The 18,038-nt window shown below is 41.7% G+C and overlaps 1 protein-coding gene across 1 annotated transcript in view; it reads right to left on the minus strand.

Annotated features, from left to right (window-relative positions):
- Nucleotides 1-16,881, minus strand: part of nup210 (nucleoporin 210) — a 124,524-nt gene extending 107,643 nt beyond the window's left edge. Inside the window, exons 1-3 of the mRNA XM_080182247.1 lie at nucleotides 16,139-16,881; nucleotides 5,223-5,359; nucleotides 3,360-3,491 (exon numbers count right to left, since the gene is read on the minus strand). Of these exons, the coding sequence (XP_080038373.1) occupies nucleotides 3,360-3,491; nucleotides 5,223-5,359; nucleotides 16,139-16,296 (427 nt within the window). The 5' untranslated portion in view covers nucleotides 16,297-16,881. The remainder of the gene's footprint in view (nucleotides 1-3,359; nucleotides 3,492-5,222; nucleotides 5,360-16,138) is intronic.
- Between the last annotated feature and the right edge of the window lie 1,157 nt (nucleotides 16,882-18,038).

Genomic DNA, 18,038 nt, shown 5'->3' on the forward strand with positions numbered 1-18,038 from the left:
TCTTCCCTGCTGCCACAGTTTTGAATGGACCTACCTCATATCAAGCTTATCTTTCTCTACACCTTAGCTATGACTGTGACACTACATTCTGCACTCTCTCCTTTCCTTCTCAATGAACAGTATGCTTTGGTTGTACAGCACACAAGAAACAATACTTTTTACTGTATGCTAAATAAGTGACAATAGTAAATCAAATATTATACAAAAGATGGTAGATAAATTTAATAGCAGTGTTTAATGTAATTTCAACTTACAAATTAAAGAAATTAGATCTAAAGTCTGCCAGGACATGGATTATGTTGTCTAAATACAGGTTCAGAACTTCCTGCAGTTGAGATTGACTGTGAATGCATAAAAATTACAAATCTGAATGTTGCCAACATTTTTCTTGTTTTTTCACTAGTATAGTGGCATATTGATTGATGGTGTCTCAGAAGGGTATGTGAACCATCAAGAGTAAATCATCATTATGAGGGAGGAAGTGTTAGGTGTATTAGAAAGCATGAAGGTAGACAAATCCCCAGGGCCAGATGGCATCTTTCCCAGATTACTGAGGGAGACAAGAGAGAAAATTGCTGGCTCTCCAACAGAAATCTTTGTTTCCTCATTGCCCAAGGTGAGGTCCCAAAGGATTGGAGTATAGCCAATGTTATCCTGTTATTTAAAAAGGGTAGCAAGGATAACCAGGTAATTATAGGCCATTAAGCTTGACATCAGTGATAGTGAAATTGTTGAAGATTCTTTGGGATAGGATCAATACACATTTGAAACTGAATTTCATGACGGACAGCATTGGTTTGTACAAGGGAGGTCATGTCTCACTAATTTGATTGAGTTTTTTGAGGAGGTGACAAAAATGGTTGACAAGGGAAGGGCTGTGGATGTTGTCTCCATGGGTTTTAGTAAAACACATGACATGGCAAGCTGGTGCAAAAAGTTAACTCACATTGGATCAGGGATGAACTAGTTAGATGGATTTAGAACTGGCTTGGCCATAGAAGACAGAGGATGGCAGCGGAAGGATGTCTTTCTGAATGGAAGTCTGTAACTAATGGTGTTCCACAAGGATCAGTTCTGGGATTTCTATACATAAATGACTTGGAAGAACGTAGCTGGTCTGATTAGCAAATTTGTGGATGATACTAAGATAGCTGGAGTTGCAGATAATGATGAAGATTGTCAGAGAATACATAAGTGTAGGCTGGAAAATTGGGTGGAGAAATGGCAGATGGAATTTAATGCAGACAAATGCAAGGTGATGCATTTTGGTAGATCCAATTCAGGTGGGGGCTTTAAAATAAATGGCAGAAACATCAGGAGCATAGACACACAGGTGTGGGAGTGCAGGTAGAAAAGGTGAAGAAAGCATATGGCATGCTTGCCTTTACCAGCCAGGGATTGAGTGTAAAAGTTGACAAATCATGTTAGTTTTTTAACATGTCAGTTTGGCCACATCTGGAATACTGTGTCCAATTCTGGTCACCACACTACCAGAAGGACATGGAGCCTTGGGATGGTGTACAGAAAAGGTTTACCAGGATGTTGCCTAGTATGGAGGGTATTAGCTATGAAGAGAGATTGAATAAACTAGGATTGTTCTCCTGGAAAGACAGAGGCTGAGGGGCGAACTGATAGAAGTTTATAAACATTTGGAAACTTGGGTGGAAATGACAATCACCGGGGGACACAAGTTTAAGGTAAGGGAGGGATGGAGAGAAGGTTCAGAGAGATGTGGGGGAGAGGGAGTTTGTTGTACCCAGAGGGTGGTGGGGGCCTGGAATGCATTGTCAAGTGAGGTGGTTGAGGCAGACATGTTAGCGACATTTAAGACTTATCTGGATAGGCACATGAACAGGTGGGGAATAGAGGGACACGGGCGGTTGGTCTAGATAGGATATTGTGATTGGCGCAGGCTTCTGTACTCCATGTACCTATCATACTTAGTGTGAAAGTTGTGGCCATTGCCATTATGTACCTTGCTGGAACTGTATAATAATTTTGATTACCTTTGCTCAAGCCCTCCACCTTTTGTCTAGTAGGTAGGAAAAATGATACAGGGCTAATGCGAGATCTTGCTTCTCCAAACCGGGTGACATTCATTGAAAGAATCATAGAATCCCTACAGTGCAGAAAGAGGCCATTCAGCCCATTTTGCATGCACCAGCAATCCCACCCAGGCCCTATCCCTGTTACTCCATGCATTAACACACTAAGGGGCAATTTTAACATGGCCAATCAATCTAACCCGCACATCTTTGGACTGTGGGGGTAAACTGGGGTGTCCGGAGGAAACCCACGCAGACACGGGGAGAATGTGCAAACTCCGCACATTGACCCAACGCTGGAAATGAACCCAGATCCCTGGCACTGTGAGGCAGCAGTGCTAATCACTGTCTCACCATGCCACCCTATTGTGGTTCTCTCTCAAAAACAAAAGTGCAATTTTACTGGCTCACCCCACCAGTCGATTGCGTACGCAGTGCACTGGGAGATCAAGACCTGATGCAATGGCGCCCCAAGAGCTCAACAGCCGACTTCTCAGCGAGAACAGGCTCCACTCCCTCCCCCTCCTGCCGAGAATCCTATCTGGGCTCTTTTTTATCCAAGTGCTATACATCAAATCGAATTGCTCGTCCAAATGGCTCATTAAGCACTTAGAATTTTTTTGGCAAGATTGCCCCAAACCTTTCAGTTTCCTTGCTCTGATAGTGTTTAGCTGCAAGAAACAGGTGCAGTCTCTCAGGCTCAATAAAGTATTTTGAGTGCTTGAAGTTAGAGTTGCTGCAAGGCTGGCATACATTGCCCAGTTCTTATTGCCCTCAAGTTAAAGTTGCCTCAATCAATGAGTTCAATGGATCGAAAAAAAAGTGAACACAGTGAAATAAAATAGGAAATCCACTCTTCGCAGAATGAGTGACTTGAACACAGAAGTAAAACTATTGACCACTTATTTGCACGTGGCAACATGTGCTTAAATATATTGACATCATACACGAAACAAATGGTTTTAAAGTACTTGAAATCTAGTTTTTGCAGAGACCAGTACTTTATACCCAGTACTTACCCCCACTGTAATGGTTGTACCACCACATCTTAACGCAAATAAATTAATTTTTAAAATAGCATTTTCTCCTGCCATTACACTGGTCAAGATTGCTACTTTTATTTAAAAAAGCCTCTTCTTTGATAACTCACCCCTCAATGAAAAGCAACATGAAACGTTTAACAGTTCAACCTCTTAGCTCCTGCTAACCTGGCTGTGTAACAAATACTCCAACAAGATTTAAAATAGCTAAGGAACCAAGAATTTAAAATCATACCAAATTTCAGAGCCAGTTCGTCAGTAAGTAATTATGTACCTTCTGCATCCAAAGCTCGAATTCTCAATTTCAGTGGAGAATCTTCCAAATAAAGCTCACGGGTCGTGGAGATAATTTCAATCTCACTGATGAGATCAACTATTGCATCACACCGTAACACTCGTCCAATTGCTATCGAAGGAGAAAAAAATTGGAAATTTAGACTCATGCAAGGAATTAAGGACAAGAAAATGAAAAAAAAATTGACGATCAACCCACCACAAACGAAAAATCGCCAGGAAGAACAAATCCTTTTGTCAATGCAAGATCTTCCAATTAGAACAAGAATTTTTTAAAATATGTTTTGAATCTATTTTAAAAACAGGTTAGCTACTTCACATAATATCTTAAACTAATCTGTTTTTAAAACAGATTTCTGGCCAAAAGATCATGAGGGGAAATTTTCCTGCCCTGCCCACCATGGGAATCGTTGCGGGTCAGGGGGGGCACACCATGCAAAGGTTTGTCAGTCTCAGGCGAGGTCTTCTGGTTTTAGGGTGAGCGCGGCTGGAAAATACCACCCCAAATCTTTAACAGCTTTTTAAAGTGTTCATCAGGATTCAATCGTTTCCCATCCTTGAAGTTAAGGTTCAATTGGATGTTCCCCCAGTTCATCAAGTGATGGAGACAGATAAAGAATCTAGTAGGAATGAGTTTAAGTGTATTTATTAGTGTCACAAGTAGGCTTACATTAATACTGCAATGAAGTTACGGTGACAACCCCCAATTGTCCACACTCTGGCGCTTGTTAGGATACACTGAAGGAGAATTTAATGTGGCCAATGCACCTAACCAGCACGGGTTTCAGACTGTGGGAGGAAACTGGAGCGCCCAGAGGAAACCCACACAGACACAGGAAGAGAACACAGGCTCTACACAGACAGTGACCCAAGTTGGGAATCGAACCCGTGCCACCATGCCCCTGAATGAGGGGATGCACATATCAAAGAAAGATAAAGAAGTGAGGAAGCAGCTCAATGGGGCATGAAGCAAAGTCATATGTAGTTTGATTTCTATTTGTGGGGTGTAATGATTCAAAAATATTCAAGCTATTAAAGAAACAACTTAAAAAATTCACAAACTAAACATTGAAAGAATAGAAATTAAAAAGCAATGACAGAGGCAGAATGAAGCAGCACTAACAAATCTTAAAATGCCAACTGTGCTTTCAGGAGAGAGCATCGAGAAGTGAAAACACAGAGATGATATACCCAGGACATCTTGAAGACAATGGTTTCCATTTTGTTACACAGAAATCCTGAGTTTGAAAAGAAGGCACTTAACCTGCTAAGCAAGAAACTTCAATGAGAAAACAAAAGAGAACATTTAAAATGACAAAAATCTAATTTGCAACAATGGTTATGCTTAATTACGTTAGTGGGTAACACGGCATGGTGGCACAATGGTTAGCACTGCTGCCTCACAGAGCTGGGGAGCTAGATACGATTCCCGGCTTGCGTGACTGTGTGGAGTTTGCACATTCTCCCTGTGTCTGTGTGGGTTTCCTCTGGGTGCTCTGGATTCCTCCCATAGTCCAAGAGACATGCTGGTTAGGTGCACTGGCAACGCTAAATTCTCCCACAGTGTACCCGAATAAGCGCCCAAGTGCGGCAACTGAGGGATTTTCATAGTAACTTCAATGCAGTGTTAATATAAGCCTATCAATAAATAAATTTAACTTTTAAAAGCTTACATTTTGAGCAGGAAATTAAAAGGGTTTTCAGACCATCTCGGTTTCTATAGTCAAAGTCTATCCACTAACATAAATCAAGTGATTGAAAACAAAAAGGCAGCTTTAGCTAATATATAGAACTGCTTTGATCACAGTTTTTGGAATATCAGCATTTTGCAGAAATACTGTACTTATTTCTTCGGCGAAAATAATACTGCTGAGGCGGGCTGGTTGGGACGCGTGTGCCACAACAAACGCTCTTTGCGAACACTGCCGATCGTTTGGGTCGATGGGTTCAATACTCGCAACTTCTGGTCTTGTTGACCACCTATCAAAATAAAACCAAGATTATTCTTTGATAGATAAAATTACATTGGGAATAGGCTCACAGCAGCTGATAACCATCGATTCACTACACATCTATCAGGTTACGAGATTGCATAACTTTGCCCATCTGTATTCAGCTTCATCAAGGACTGAATCTGCAAAGAATGCGGTGTGTAATTTGACTTGGCATAAAAGATGACCCCTGCTTTTGGAATGCAAAGCACGTCAACTCCACATTCTTCAGTGAACAGCTACATATTTAGGGCTAACCTCACATTAGGGGTCAACATCAACTTTTCGGCTGGTAAGTCAGCACATGGGATCAAGCAGGCAATATGGGCTTTGCTGCCAATGACGTGCACGGAGTTTAAACCACAAAAGAACAGACCACACATGGCAAAACAGCCACACTTTTTTCACATTACAAAATGGTGACTACCTACGCAACACTGATTCACATTTTATACTCAGGCTATTGGTTGATCCCTACCTTTGAAAGTTTTTTCAGGCCTTCAAAGGTCAACTTATATGCCGTGATCAACAGTAACAATTCATACCTTTCAATCACATCACAACGAGGTATTGCCAAGCTAAATCTTGACTGGATTGTGAGCTGCCCCAGCTGAATAACTCTAATCGATCTGCTGCCGGCAAAGAAAAGCTTAGTTTCTGATTCTTAGACATGGTTAGGAATGCAATTAATCTGGCAATTTGTATTTTTCAATCATTTGCCCACTTGCAAGGTTAGGCTGACTAACTTTTAATGATTTGGTCTATCCCTCGCTCTCTTATTAAATAGTACAAGTTTAGCAGTCCTCCAATAGTCCAGCAGAAGCGGCACGACGGCACAGTGGTTAGCACTGCTGCCTCAGTGTCAGTGACTCAGGTTCAATTCCCAGCTTGGGTGACTGTCTGTGTGGAGTCTGCATATTCTTTCTGTGTCTGCGCGGGTTCCCTCTGGGTGCTCTGATTTCCTCCCACGGTCCGAAAGACGTGCTGGTTAGGTACATTGACTATACTAAATTCTCCCTCAGTGTACCCGAACAGGCAACGGATTGTGGTGACTGGGGGATTTTCATGGTAACTTCACTGCAGTGTTAATGTAAGCCTACTTGTGACTAACAAATAAACATTAGACACTACTCTTGTAGCCAGAGGATTGGAAAATGACTGTCAGAGCCTTCTTCATTCGTCCCTTGCTTTAACTGCCTGGGATAAATTGCCTGGCCCAGATGCAATGTATTTATTTTTAAAGAAGGTGAAATCCCTTAATATTTCTTCTGTCACTATGGTTACAGCAATCCAATATTTTGCACTCCTCCTCAATTGTGTCTACAACATTCCCCTCTTTCACTAAGCCAAAGGCAAAACAATCATAAAGAACCAAGTTCTTGTCTCCTGACTCAAGCTCTCTCTGCCGACCTCATTATCACGAATCCCCATATTTCCTGCTCCTCCAACTTCACTAATCCCACTACTAGCCAATGCTAAAAATAAATCCAGTTCATGATACTATTCAGAAACACCCAATTCCCCCTTAATCCTCTCCCCCTCCATCACAACATTTCTGGTATTGCTGATCTTCTGAACTGTTCCTTATTGCTACCAAATCATTCAACATTCCTTATCACTGGGAACGTTATCATCGGCTTCATCTTCATTCTCTTAGATCTCAGATATAACCTTGGAAGGGATTGGCACTCTCTCTTCAGCATGGCTTTGAACCAGCAAGTCGGCATTTTATCTTCCAAAATATCCTGTGTAAACCATAGTAACGTTTTGGAACTAAATACAAACCAGAATGGTCATGACTGCAGCAAAATTGAAAGTACTGCATTAAATACTCTTTGCAAATCAGCTATGGACTTCAGGCATTGCCATTTACAACAGCAATCTCATTAAATTGTCAGTAAGCAACTGCAGATTACTTTTCTACAAACAATTCTTCTGAAACTGTCCTCCCTGATGAATTGTGAGTACGCAATTAGTTCACATCCACGCTGGCACCCATTACTGATCTAAGCATAGAGGCTTAATTAAAATAACCCTAGAAGATATACAGATTAATTGTGTTCAAAGCCAGTAATTCACAAACATAGGACAGTTAAATGATGTTTAAATGTATAAGTGTGGGATGCTGGTCTGCCGATCTATGAATATATTTTCTGTTTCAGTGTGATAATTATCAGAACTTGTCGCATTTAAATTTGTTTGTCATTGTGTGAAGTTGATGCAACTCAGTTTACTTCAATGTTGGGAAAAAAAAACAAAGAACTGGGGACTGTGGAAGGGGATTCCTAACCAACTAATAAGATTTATAGGCAGAATGCAGTCTTTCAGAGGACAAGAAATCAGTAAGGAGTTAAATGATGCTTAAGTCAGCTAACACTGACAGAGTAGAGTGGGACTTTACTCATTGGAATTCAGAAGAATGAGGGGAGATCTTATAAAAACATAAGATTCTGAAGGGAATAGATAAGATAGATGCAGGGAAATTGTATCCACTGGGCAGGTGAAACTAGAACTGGGGGTATGGCTGCAGAATAAGGGGGAGCAGATTTAGGACAGAGTTGAGGACAAACTTCTTCACCCAAAGGGTTGTGAATCTGCAGAATTCCCTGCCCAGTGAAGCAGTTGAGGCTACCTCATTAATGTTTTTAAGGCAAGGATAGATAAATTTCTGAACAGTAAAAGAATCAAGCATTATGGTGAACGGACAGATAAGTTGTGCTGAATCCATGAAAAGATCAGCCATGATCTTACTGAATGGCGGAGCAGGCTCAAGGTGCCAAATGGCCTATTTCTGCTCCTAGTTTTTAAGTTCTTAGCACAATTTATACACATGCAAATGCAGTCAGACAATCAGAACAAGTACTTATGATTTAAAAACATGTATACTGATATTTTCTGATGTACTATGTTATTTTAAAAGTAATGTTCACTTAAACCAAGCAAAGTTACCAAAAGACATGATGGTAAATATCGTTAGTTTAAAGGCAGAGGTCTGGGAACTGGTTAGTCAGCAGCAGTCTTATCGGAAGGATTTCTATAAGGGAACACGTGTTGTAACAATAATGAATAGATCCATTCACTGCCCAGACACAAGGATAGATAAGTCCCTGGTGTCAACCACACGTCTATTCAACTTAGCAGTGAGCCAGTGGGAATGTCCACTTTGACCTGATGGTAGCATTTGCTGTTACCTGGCAACGGGGAAATAGAGTCAAAAAGAGAGACACATTTGGACTAAGTTGGACGACTAAGATATCACCATGCTATTAAGTATCATATGGTTGGCTGAGGTACTTGACAGAGGTTTGTATTGATGTATAACTGTTAAATGGAATTGATTTGAAGCTAATGAAAGGCAGAATTATTCATTAGAAAAAGCTACATTTGACCTGCATTTGACTATATACTTCAGATCTTTGGGAGAGGTTCTGTTGCTCTCGCACATCTCCAGTCAGCTGTCCATTTGTTTGTTTGTTCTATGTCTTGTCTGTTAAGTCTTTGCACAGATATTTGCCTTGGCCACCTTTTAATATTTCCCAAAACGTCCGCATGTGAACAGACTTGAAAAGTATCAGGATCGTGGAACAGTTACAGCACATGGAACCATAGAATCCCTGCAGCACAGAAGAGGTCATTCAGCCCACTGAGTCTCTACTGACTCTTCAACACAGCATCTTACCATGCCCTCTCCCCCGCCCTATCCCTGTAACCCCACACATTAACAATGCCTAATCCATTTAACCTACACATCTTGGGACACTAAGGGGCACTTTAGCATGGCCAACCCACCTAACCCACATATCTTTGGTGTGGGAGGAAACTGGAGCACCTGGAGGAAACCCACACAGAAGCAGGGAAAAAGTGCAAACTCCACGCAGTCACCCAAGGGTCCCTGGAGCTGGGAAGCAGCAGTGCTAACTGCTGTGCCACCATTCAACCCACTACATCTCAACTCTCTGCCAAACCAACTCGACTAAATCACACGCCCCCTGCCTTTTGTCAGATTTTTACCTCAAATTAATATTCAATTTCTTCCTGAATGTGCCACCACCCCACACTCTGGTAATAAATTCCAGATCCTAGCCACTTGCTGTGCAAAAAGGTTTTGCCTCTTGTCTCCTTTGATTCTTTCATAAATCACCTTAAACCAATGTCCTCTAGTTCTTGACCGTTCTGCCGAAGGGAACAGATTCTCTCTACCTACCTCTGTCCAGGTCCCTCAAGATTTTGAGCACTTCAATCAAATTAAACCTCCTTTCAAGGTTGCAGTCCTTAGGACTCAACACTGAGTTTGGCAACTCTCTCATTCATCTTAAACTCCCTTTTTGAAATATCCCACACATTTATTAACCCGCTTCCCCCACCCTCACCAGCTGTCATTTATACTTACAGTTGCTACTTAATGTCTTACAGCTCCCTCATTCTCCCTCCCTTCAGTTCTGACAAAGAGTCAGAGGACTCAAAATGTTAACTTCCTCTCGCAATAGGTGCTGCCAGACTGGCTGAGGATTTTCCAGCATCCTCTGCTCTTGCTTCGGATTCCAGCAGCTGCGGTATTTTGCTTATCCTTCTTACAATCTTCCCTTTGCTAAGGAAAACAGCCCCAGCTTCTCCAATCTATCCAAGTTACTGAAATTGCATCCGCAAAAGCATTCTCTTCAATCAATGATTGTTTCACAAATTTAATAGGAAGCTTTGAGGAAGAGACCATTTCTGAAAAAGCGTAGTCCATTGAATCTTCTTGGAATTTTTCTTTTTGAAAAAGTGAACTCAAAGTATTAATAGTGTCCTCCCTCCCCAGCCCTTAAATTTTTGACGTGTATCACGACTTCTGAGTTCCACCCAAGTCCATAAATGCAGAAGAAGGTCTGAGAAATCCAGATTTAAAAAACTAATGCCTCCAGATTTATGTTAGCTCACTTTTTCATTCATTCGTGGGACATGGAAGTCACTGCCTGGCCAGCACTTATTGCTCATCCCTAGTTGTCCTTGAGAGGGCAGTTGAAAGTCAACCACATTGCTCTGGAGTCATATGTAGGCCAGACCAAGTAAGGATGGCAGATTTCCTTGCCTAAAGGACATTAATGAACCAGATGGGTTTTTCCAACAATTGACAATGGCTTCATGGTCATCAATAGATTCTTAATTCCAGATATTTTTTATTGAATTCAAATTCCACCAGCTGTCATGGCAGGGTTCAAAATGAGGTCCCCACAACATTAACTGAGTTCCTGGATTAATAGACTGTAATAATACTAGGCCATCACCTCCTACGGGACATGCTGGAAGTACTCAACTTACTAGGCAGCTATGTTTTTAAAAAAGCTACTTTTCAGTACTATTACTTGCGGTGAAACAAGACTAGCTCCTGGTATTCCTTTTTAGATATAAAATACACCAAAAATTCTTAAAGGCTTTGGGGTTAGTTGCCGGGGGGATGTTTCCCAAGAGTGGGAAACTAGAACTGGGGCCACAGCGTCAGAATACAGGAGTGATCATTCTGGATCAAATTGAAAAATATAAACATATGAAACAGGAGAAGTAGGCCATTCAGCTCTTTGAGCCTACTCCATCATTCAATAAGATCATGGTTGATTGTTGAGTTTCCAATTCCACATTCCTATCTATCCCCAAAACCTTTGATTCTCTTGCCTTACAAGAATGCATCTCTGCCTTAAAAACATTCAGTGACTCTACGTCCACTGCCTTCTGAGGCAGAGTGTTCCAAAGACTCACAACCCTAAGAAAGAAATTGTCCTCAGCTCCCTCCTGAAGGTGTGAAACCAAATTTTAGAACTGAGTTCTCGACTCAGCCACAAGAGGAAACATATTTTCGACAACCACTTTGGCAAAACTGTTCAGATCTTACATCAAGTCATCTCTCACTCTTAACTCCAGTGGAAATCAGCCCAGAGTGACTAACCCTTCATCATAAGGCAACACTCATTCCACATACCACTTCAGTAAATGTCCTTTGAATTGCCTCCAACACATATGTATTGTTCTTTAAATAAGGAGACCAAAGCTGCACACAGTATTTGAGGTATGGTCTAACCAATGTCCTGCATAACTGCGGCACAACATCCTAACTTTTATGTTCAAATCCTCGGGAATAAAGGATAGCATTCCATTAGCATTCTTAATTATGATCTGTACTTCCATACCAACTTTTTGTGACATGCAGTGAAACACCTAGATCCCTCTGCACCTCAGAATTCTGCAGCCATTCTCAATTTAAGTAAAATACTCTTTTTTTAAATTTTTCCAGTCAAAGTTAATGACTTTACATTTTCCCACATTATACTCCATCCACCAGATTTTCACCCACCCACTCAACCTATCTACGAGGAGGTCTGCAACCTCCTGGCCTCTTCACGACATACTTTCCCATCTATCACTGTGTCATCTGCAAATTTAGCCAAGTTGCCTTCACTTTCCTCATCTTAGTCATTGGTATAAATTGTAAAAAGTTGAGGCCCCAGCACAGACAGCTCTGGGATTCCACTCGTCACATCCTGCCAATCAGGAAAATAACTCTTCAACCAACTCTGTTGGCTACCAGCCAGCCAATCTTCTAACCAGACTAATATGTTACCCCCTACATCATGAGCATTTAGTTTCCAAAATAGCCTCCGATATGACATCTTCTCAAATGTCTTCTGGAAATCAAAGTACAGTACGTCTAGAGGCTCCTCATTATCCACAGCACATCTTACTGCTTCAAAGAATCCAATCAATTGATTAAACATGATTTTCCTTTCACAAAACCATGCTGACTCTTACCGATTACCTGGAGTTTTTCTAAGAACCCAGCTATAACCTCCTGAATGATCGATTTGAACATCTTCCCCATGACAGATGTCAACTTTATTAATTTATTTTCCTGTTTTCTGCCTCCTTTTTTGAATAGAGGGGTTATATTTGCTATTTTCCAGTCGGACGGAACCTTTCCGGAATCTAGTCAATTTTGGAAAATTAATACCAACACATCTACTGCATTATTAGCCACCTCATTTATGACCTTAGGCTAACGTCCATCAAGACATTTATGACCCTAGGCTAACGTCCATTAGAACAGAGGGATCTGGGAATACAGATACATAAATCCCTAAAAGTGGCATCACAGATTGATCACCTTGTATGCCGCAATCTGAGGGTTAGATAGTGACAGGCTTTTTCCTCAGATGGTGATGGCTAACATGAGGGGACATAGCTTTAAGTTCAGGGGTGGTAATTATAGGACAGATGTCAGACGTAGGTTCTTGACTCAGAAGGTAGTAAGGGCGTGGATTGCCCTGCCTGCAGCAGTTGTGGACTTGCCAACTTTAAGGGCGTTCAAATGGTCAGTGGATAGGCATATGGATAACATTGGAATAGTTTAGATTAGAGGGTCATTAGATTTGTTCCACTGGTCAGCACAACATTGAGGGCCAAAGGGCCTGTACTGCGCTGTAATGTTCTATGCTCTAGATAGGGTTGTAAAGAGTGCTTTTGGAACATTGGCCTTTATAAATCAAAGTATTGAGTATAAGAGTTGGAATGTTATGGTTATGTAAGACATTGGTGAGGCCGAATTTAGAGTATTGTGTGCAGTTTTGGTCATCTAATCACAGGGAGGATATTAATAAGGTTGAAAGAGTGCAGAGAAGGATGTTGCCCGGGCTTGAGAAACTGAATTATTGAGAAAGGTTGAACAGGTTAGGACTTTATTCCCTAGCGCGTAGAAGAATAGGGGAGATTTGATAGAGGTGTATAAAATTATGATGGGTATAGATACAGTGAATGCAAGCAGGCTTTTTCCACTGAGGCTAGCGGAGAAAACAACTAGGGGACATGGGTTAAGAGTGAAGGGGGAAAAGTTTAAAGGGAATATTGAGGGGGGCGGGGTCTTCACGCAGAGAGTGGTGGGAGTGTGGAATGAGCTGCCACATGAAGTGGTAAATGCAGGCTCACTTGTAAGAGAAATTTGGACAGGTACATGGATGAGAGGGATGTAGAGGGGTATGGTCCAGGTGCAGGTCAGTAAGACTAGCAGAAAAATGGTTCAGCACAGACAAGAAGGGCCAAAAAACCTGTTTCTGTGCTGCAACATTCGATGGTTCTATGGTTCTAAGACTGGGGGATTTATTAGCCCACAGCTGTCACTTTACTCAATATCACTCCCCAAGTGATTCACCAAGTTCCTCTCTCCCTTTCAGTTTCTAATTTACGGTTATTACTGGAATATTTTTGTATCCTCTATACTGAAGACAGAAGCAAAATATTTGCCCATTTCACCTGCCATTCCCTTATTTATTGTTAACTCCCCCCATTGTCACTCTCTAGAGGAGCAACACTCGCTTTACTTACTCATTTCTTTCTTATAAAATACCTGTAGAAATTCTTGCTATCTATTCCTTATACTCAGGAGACTGGGAATCATTGGAATTCTCTCCTCCACAAAGCAGCGAATGTTCAGCCATTAAGTATATTCAAGACAGAAATTATAGGTTTTTGGGGTACAATGGCAATTAAGAGATATGGATGTAGTGCGAGCCAGTGGATTAAAGTAAATTGACCATAATCATATTGAACAAGGGAGAATGCTCAAAGGGCCAAAAGGCCTATTCTTGATCCTACTTCCTATCTTCAGATGTGTTTTCTGGTGTCTTAAAATATTTCTGCTTCAATTATCACAATGTTTTCCACTTAATATGACCTGAGGGTCTAGTTCCAATCATGTTTCACTCCCCTCTCAATGACAGTTCATTTCCATATTCTTAATGTACTTACACGACAGTTTTACACCACGGTCAGTAAAACGTTATTTAGGCTTTGCACAGATACCAAACTTGAGTGCAAATTTTGCCACCTAGGCCTAAGTTTTGTGCCACTTCCAGGAAGTATCACAACTTTGCACTGACATGCAAGTGGATTTGTGCTGCTCCTATAGAGACTGCAGCATCACTGTTGAGCAAAAGCACATCATTCTGATGCCAGGTAGCATCAGAAGGAGCCTTCAAACAGATATTTTTGTCCCCACGTGTATTTTATATACACGCGTGATATAAAGCAAATTCTTAAAAATTCATTTCACGAGACATGGACATCACTGGTTAGGCAGCATATATTGCCCACCCTTAGTTGCCTGAGGGCAGTTGAGAGTCAGCCACATCGCTGTAGGTCTGGAGTCATATGTAGGCCAGACTAGTTAAAGATGGAAGATTTCCTTCCCTAAAGGGCATCAGTGAGCCAGATGGGTTTTTTCAACAATGGCTTCATGATCATCAGTAGATTCTTAATTCCAGACCTTTTAAAAAAAATTAAAATGTCACCATGTGCCGCGGCATGATTCTAACCTGGGTTCCCAGAATATTGGCCAAGTTTCTGGATTAATAGTCTTGTGACAATATCACTAGGCCATCACCTCCCAATTGTTGAATAGTAACTTTAAGAACACCCTCTGTAGGTTTTCAACCTCCTTAGAAACATTTTTAAGTTAAAATTTAGTTTTAGTGTCACAAGTAGGTTTACATTAACACTGCAATGAAGTTATTGTGAAAATCACCTCATCGTCTCCCTCCACTACCTGTTCAGGCACACTGAGGGAGAATTTAGCATGGCCAATGCTCCTAACCAGCACGCCTTTCGGACTGTAGGAGGAAACTGGAGCACCTGGAGGAAACCCACACAGGCGTGGGGGGAACGTGCAGATCCCACACACAAGCAAACATTTTGCTTCTGTCTTCACTATAGGGGGTACAAAAATATTCCAGTAATAACTGTAAATTAGAAAGGGAGAGAGGAACTTGGTGAATCACTTGGGGTGTATTGAGTAATTTATTGAGTTATTGAGTAAAGTGACAGCTGTGGGCTAATAAATCCCAGTCGAGAATCAAACCTGGCACCGTATGAGACAGCAGTGCTAACCATTGTGACACCGCGCCACCCTACATAACATAATCCTGGGCCAGAGGCCCTAATGCTTGTTCGGACAATTAGATCTACCCACCACACACTCATCCTCCTTTACATGATAAAAATCTATCAAGCTATTTGGAAATATTTAATTAATCTCAAACCATATAAAGGTACTTCAAGGGGAGCAGGGTATGTGAAAATTTGTCTTTTGACATCACCCCCGAACTGCCTGAACCCTGCTCAGTTTCTGAATTGGGTTCTTCTATTGGACCAAGTTTTGGCAGTAAACGGCTAATGAATGTTTCCTGTTTTAAAATAATTCTTGAAAATCATACAATGCTGAGACACTATTTAGCAGCAAATAAATAGGTGTATATCACAATTTGTGCATGTATCTAAAAAAAAACAGGTGGCTATGGATCATTCAAAATGACAGGATGAAACTGGAGATTAACTTGTAGACGGTGGCACTAAAGTTGGTTAAAAGTTAGACGCTATATTAGTCCACGTGAAGGTCACAGCATGAGAATTTGCACCTCTCTCATTAGAGAGAACACTTGCAGTCAGCCCCTTGGTTAAGCAGTGCATGTTGTACACGGTTCAGTGAGAGGACACTCAACGGATCCTTTAATATTAATGCCGTGCAAGTCTGCTCAGAAATGGCGTATGAACCTCACAGCAGAACTCCCACACGTGTACTCACTGAAAGACAGCCTTCAGGCAGCCAACTACATGCTAATACATGTGACAGTAATAAATCATATCAAACTGCTGTATTTACATATTGCTGCAAATCGAAAGGCAAACAATAAACAAATACACGAACACATTTTAAAAAAAATAAATAAGATTGTTCGGTCGCTCTTACCACTTATAACAGCCTTCCGCCGCTTCTAAGGTAAAGTTGACAGTTGTGCTCCTGGCATAGGGCAGTAAAACTTTGGGAATATTCAGTTTTGAGGCTTCAGAATAAAACTGCAAGCAGCTCGCCAGGATCAGAATCCAGTTGTGAGAGTGGAGACCCATATTCTTGCTTCGTCACAGTCCAGGAGTATAATGTTGAGTCCAGAATGAAAGCTTGATAAGCAGACCCGAATAAAGAAAATAGGCGAGGGGAGGGGGATTTTTTTTTGCAACAAATAGGGGAAATGAACGGTTTCACTCAGCGAGGACCCAGACAGTGGCAGAGTGTGTGTGTGTAACCCCACTCATGGAGAATTGAAAAGACAGGCGGACATGTTGCAGTTAAAGGATACAAAATGTGTGTGTGTGTGTGTTATCTAACCAGCAGGGTTACTCTCAGCAAAGAGTTACTCTGGCATTGGGCGCTCTGCCTCTGCCAGGCAACTTTCACTGACTCGTAGGAAAGCGTGGGGAGCAGATGGTGATTTTTTTTGTTTTAAAAAAGGGACAAGGACAAAGCCTAGTGATAGCCCAGCTCCTCCTGAAACCCACTGCACAGCTCTGCCCTGTCCCTAGTGTCTGAAACAGCAGCACCCACTCTCACACTTTGTATGTACTTGCAACATATATTTAAAAAAGCAGCATGAAACCGGCATTGCCTCAGTCCTCCACACAAGAACTACCCGCCTTTTCCTACCATTTGATCAACGTCTCTCCACCCTCAAAATTGCAGCTTCAACCCAACGCATGCGCTGGGAAAGGCCAGATCTGTTAACCCAGTCACTGCTGGACGGATACAGCCATCTCCGCTTTCACCCAGTCTATACCCCACCTGCCTGTCTGCCTCCTACGCTGGTCAAGTGGCCCCTTTTTTTTGCTGGAGCGGAAATAATATCATCCAGATTAGAAGGAAATGCCCACTCCCCCGCAAAGAGAGTTTAACAAGTAAATATCATAATATTGTTTCCTCTAACCTGCTTCTCTTATCTCGAATGTTACACTTGTTTATTTCAGTGGGTTGGAAATTGCACATTACCGAACACAAAATAGCGGAAATAATACCATTCAATATGTTTAAAAAGAGTTGTTCTCCAAGCCATCATTTACCCAGCGCCTCTTAGCGACCTAAACCTTGAACTTCCCGGTGAAACTGTACTGTAATTAAACAGAGAATAATCTCAGCTTGTTCCTGTTTACAATGGTCACATTGTGTGCAGGGAAAGTTTTGGTTCCTGCACTAGGTAAAGTGCAATTTGCCAGCCATTGAAATAAACAGGTGTAACATTCAAGATGATCTGATTTGATTTTTGTTGTCACATGTGTTAGTACACAGAGAAACGTATTGTTTTGCTATACCGCATACCATTCATAGAGAAGATGTAGAGATGCCGGCGTTGGACTGACGTGGGCACAGCAAGGAGATCAGAGGCTGAATGACCTTCACTGCACACTCCTGCCTGGTGATCGTTGCACAGTGTCTGTTCATTTATTGTCATAGCGGCTGCACGATCTCACCGATGTACCACGTCTCAGGACATCCTTTCCTGCGGATGACAATGGATGAATGGACATCACTTGACAATCACCAGGCCAGGAGTGTTCCCTTCCTGTCAGCAGTCAAGGGCATTCAGCCTCCGATCTTCAGGTAAGCGTTCTCCAAGGCAGTCTTCAAGACACATGACAGTGCAGAATTGCCTAACAGAAATTGATCGCCAAGCTCTGCACACATGAGGACGGCCTCAACCAGGATCTTGGGTTCGTGTCACACTACCTGTAGCCCTCACCATTTGGCCTGGGTTTGCAAAATCCTACTAACTGTCCTGGTTTGAGACAATTCACACCTTTTTAACCTGTGATTATCCCTC

This window comes from Carcharhinus amblyrhynchos, chromosome 3 (assembly GCF_965287045.1).
Source record: "Carcharhinus amblyrhynchos chromosome 3, sCarAmb.v2.hapA, whole genome shotgun sequence".
Taxonomy (NCBI): Eukaryota; Metazoa; Chordata; class Chondrichthyes; order Carcharhiniformes; family Carcharhinidae; genus Carcharhinus; species Carcharhinus amblyrhynchos.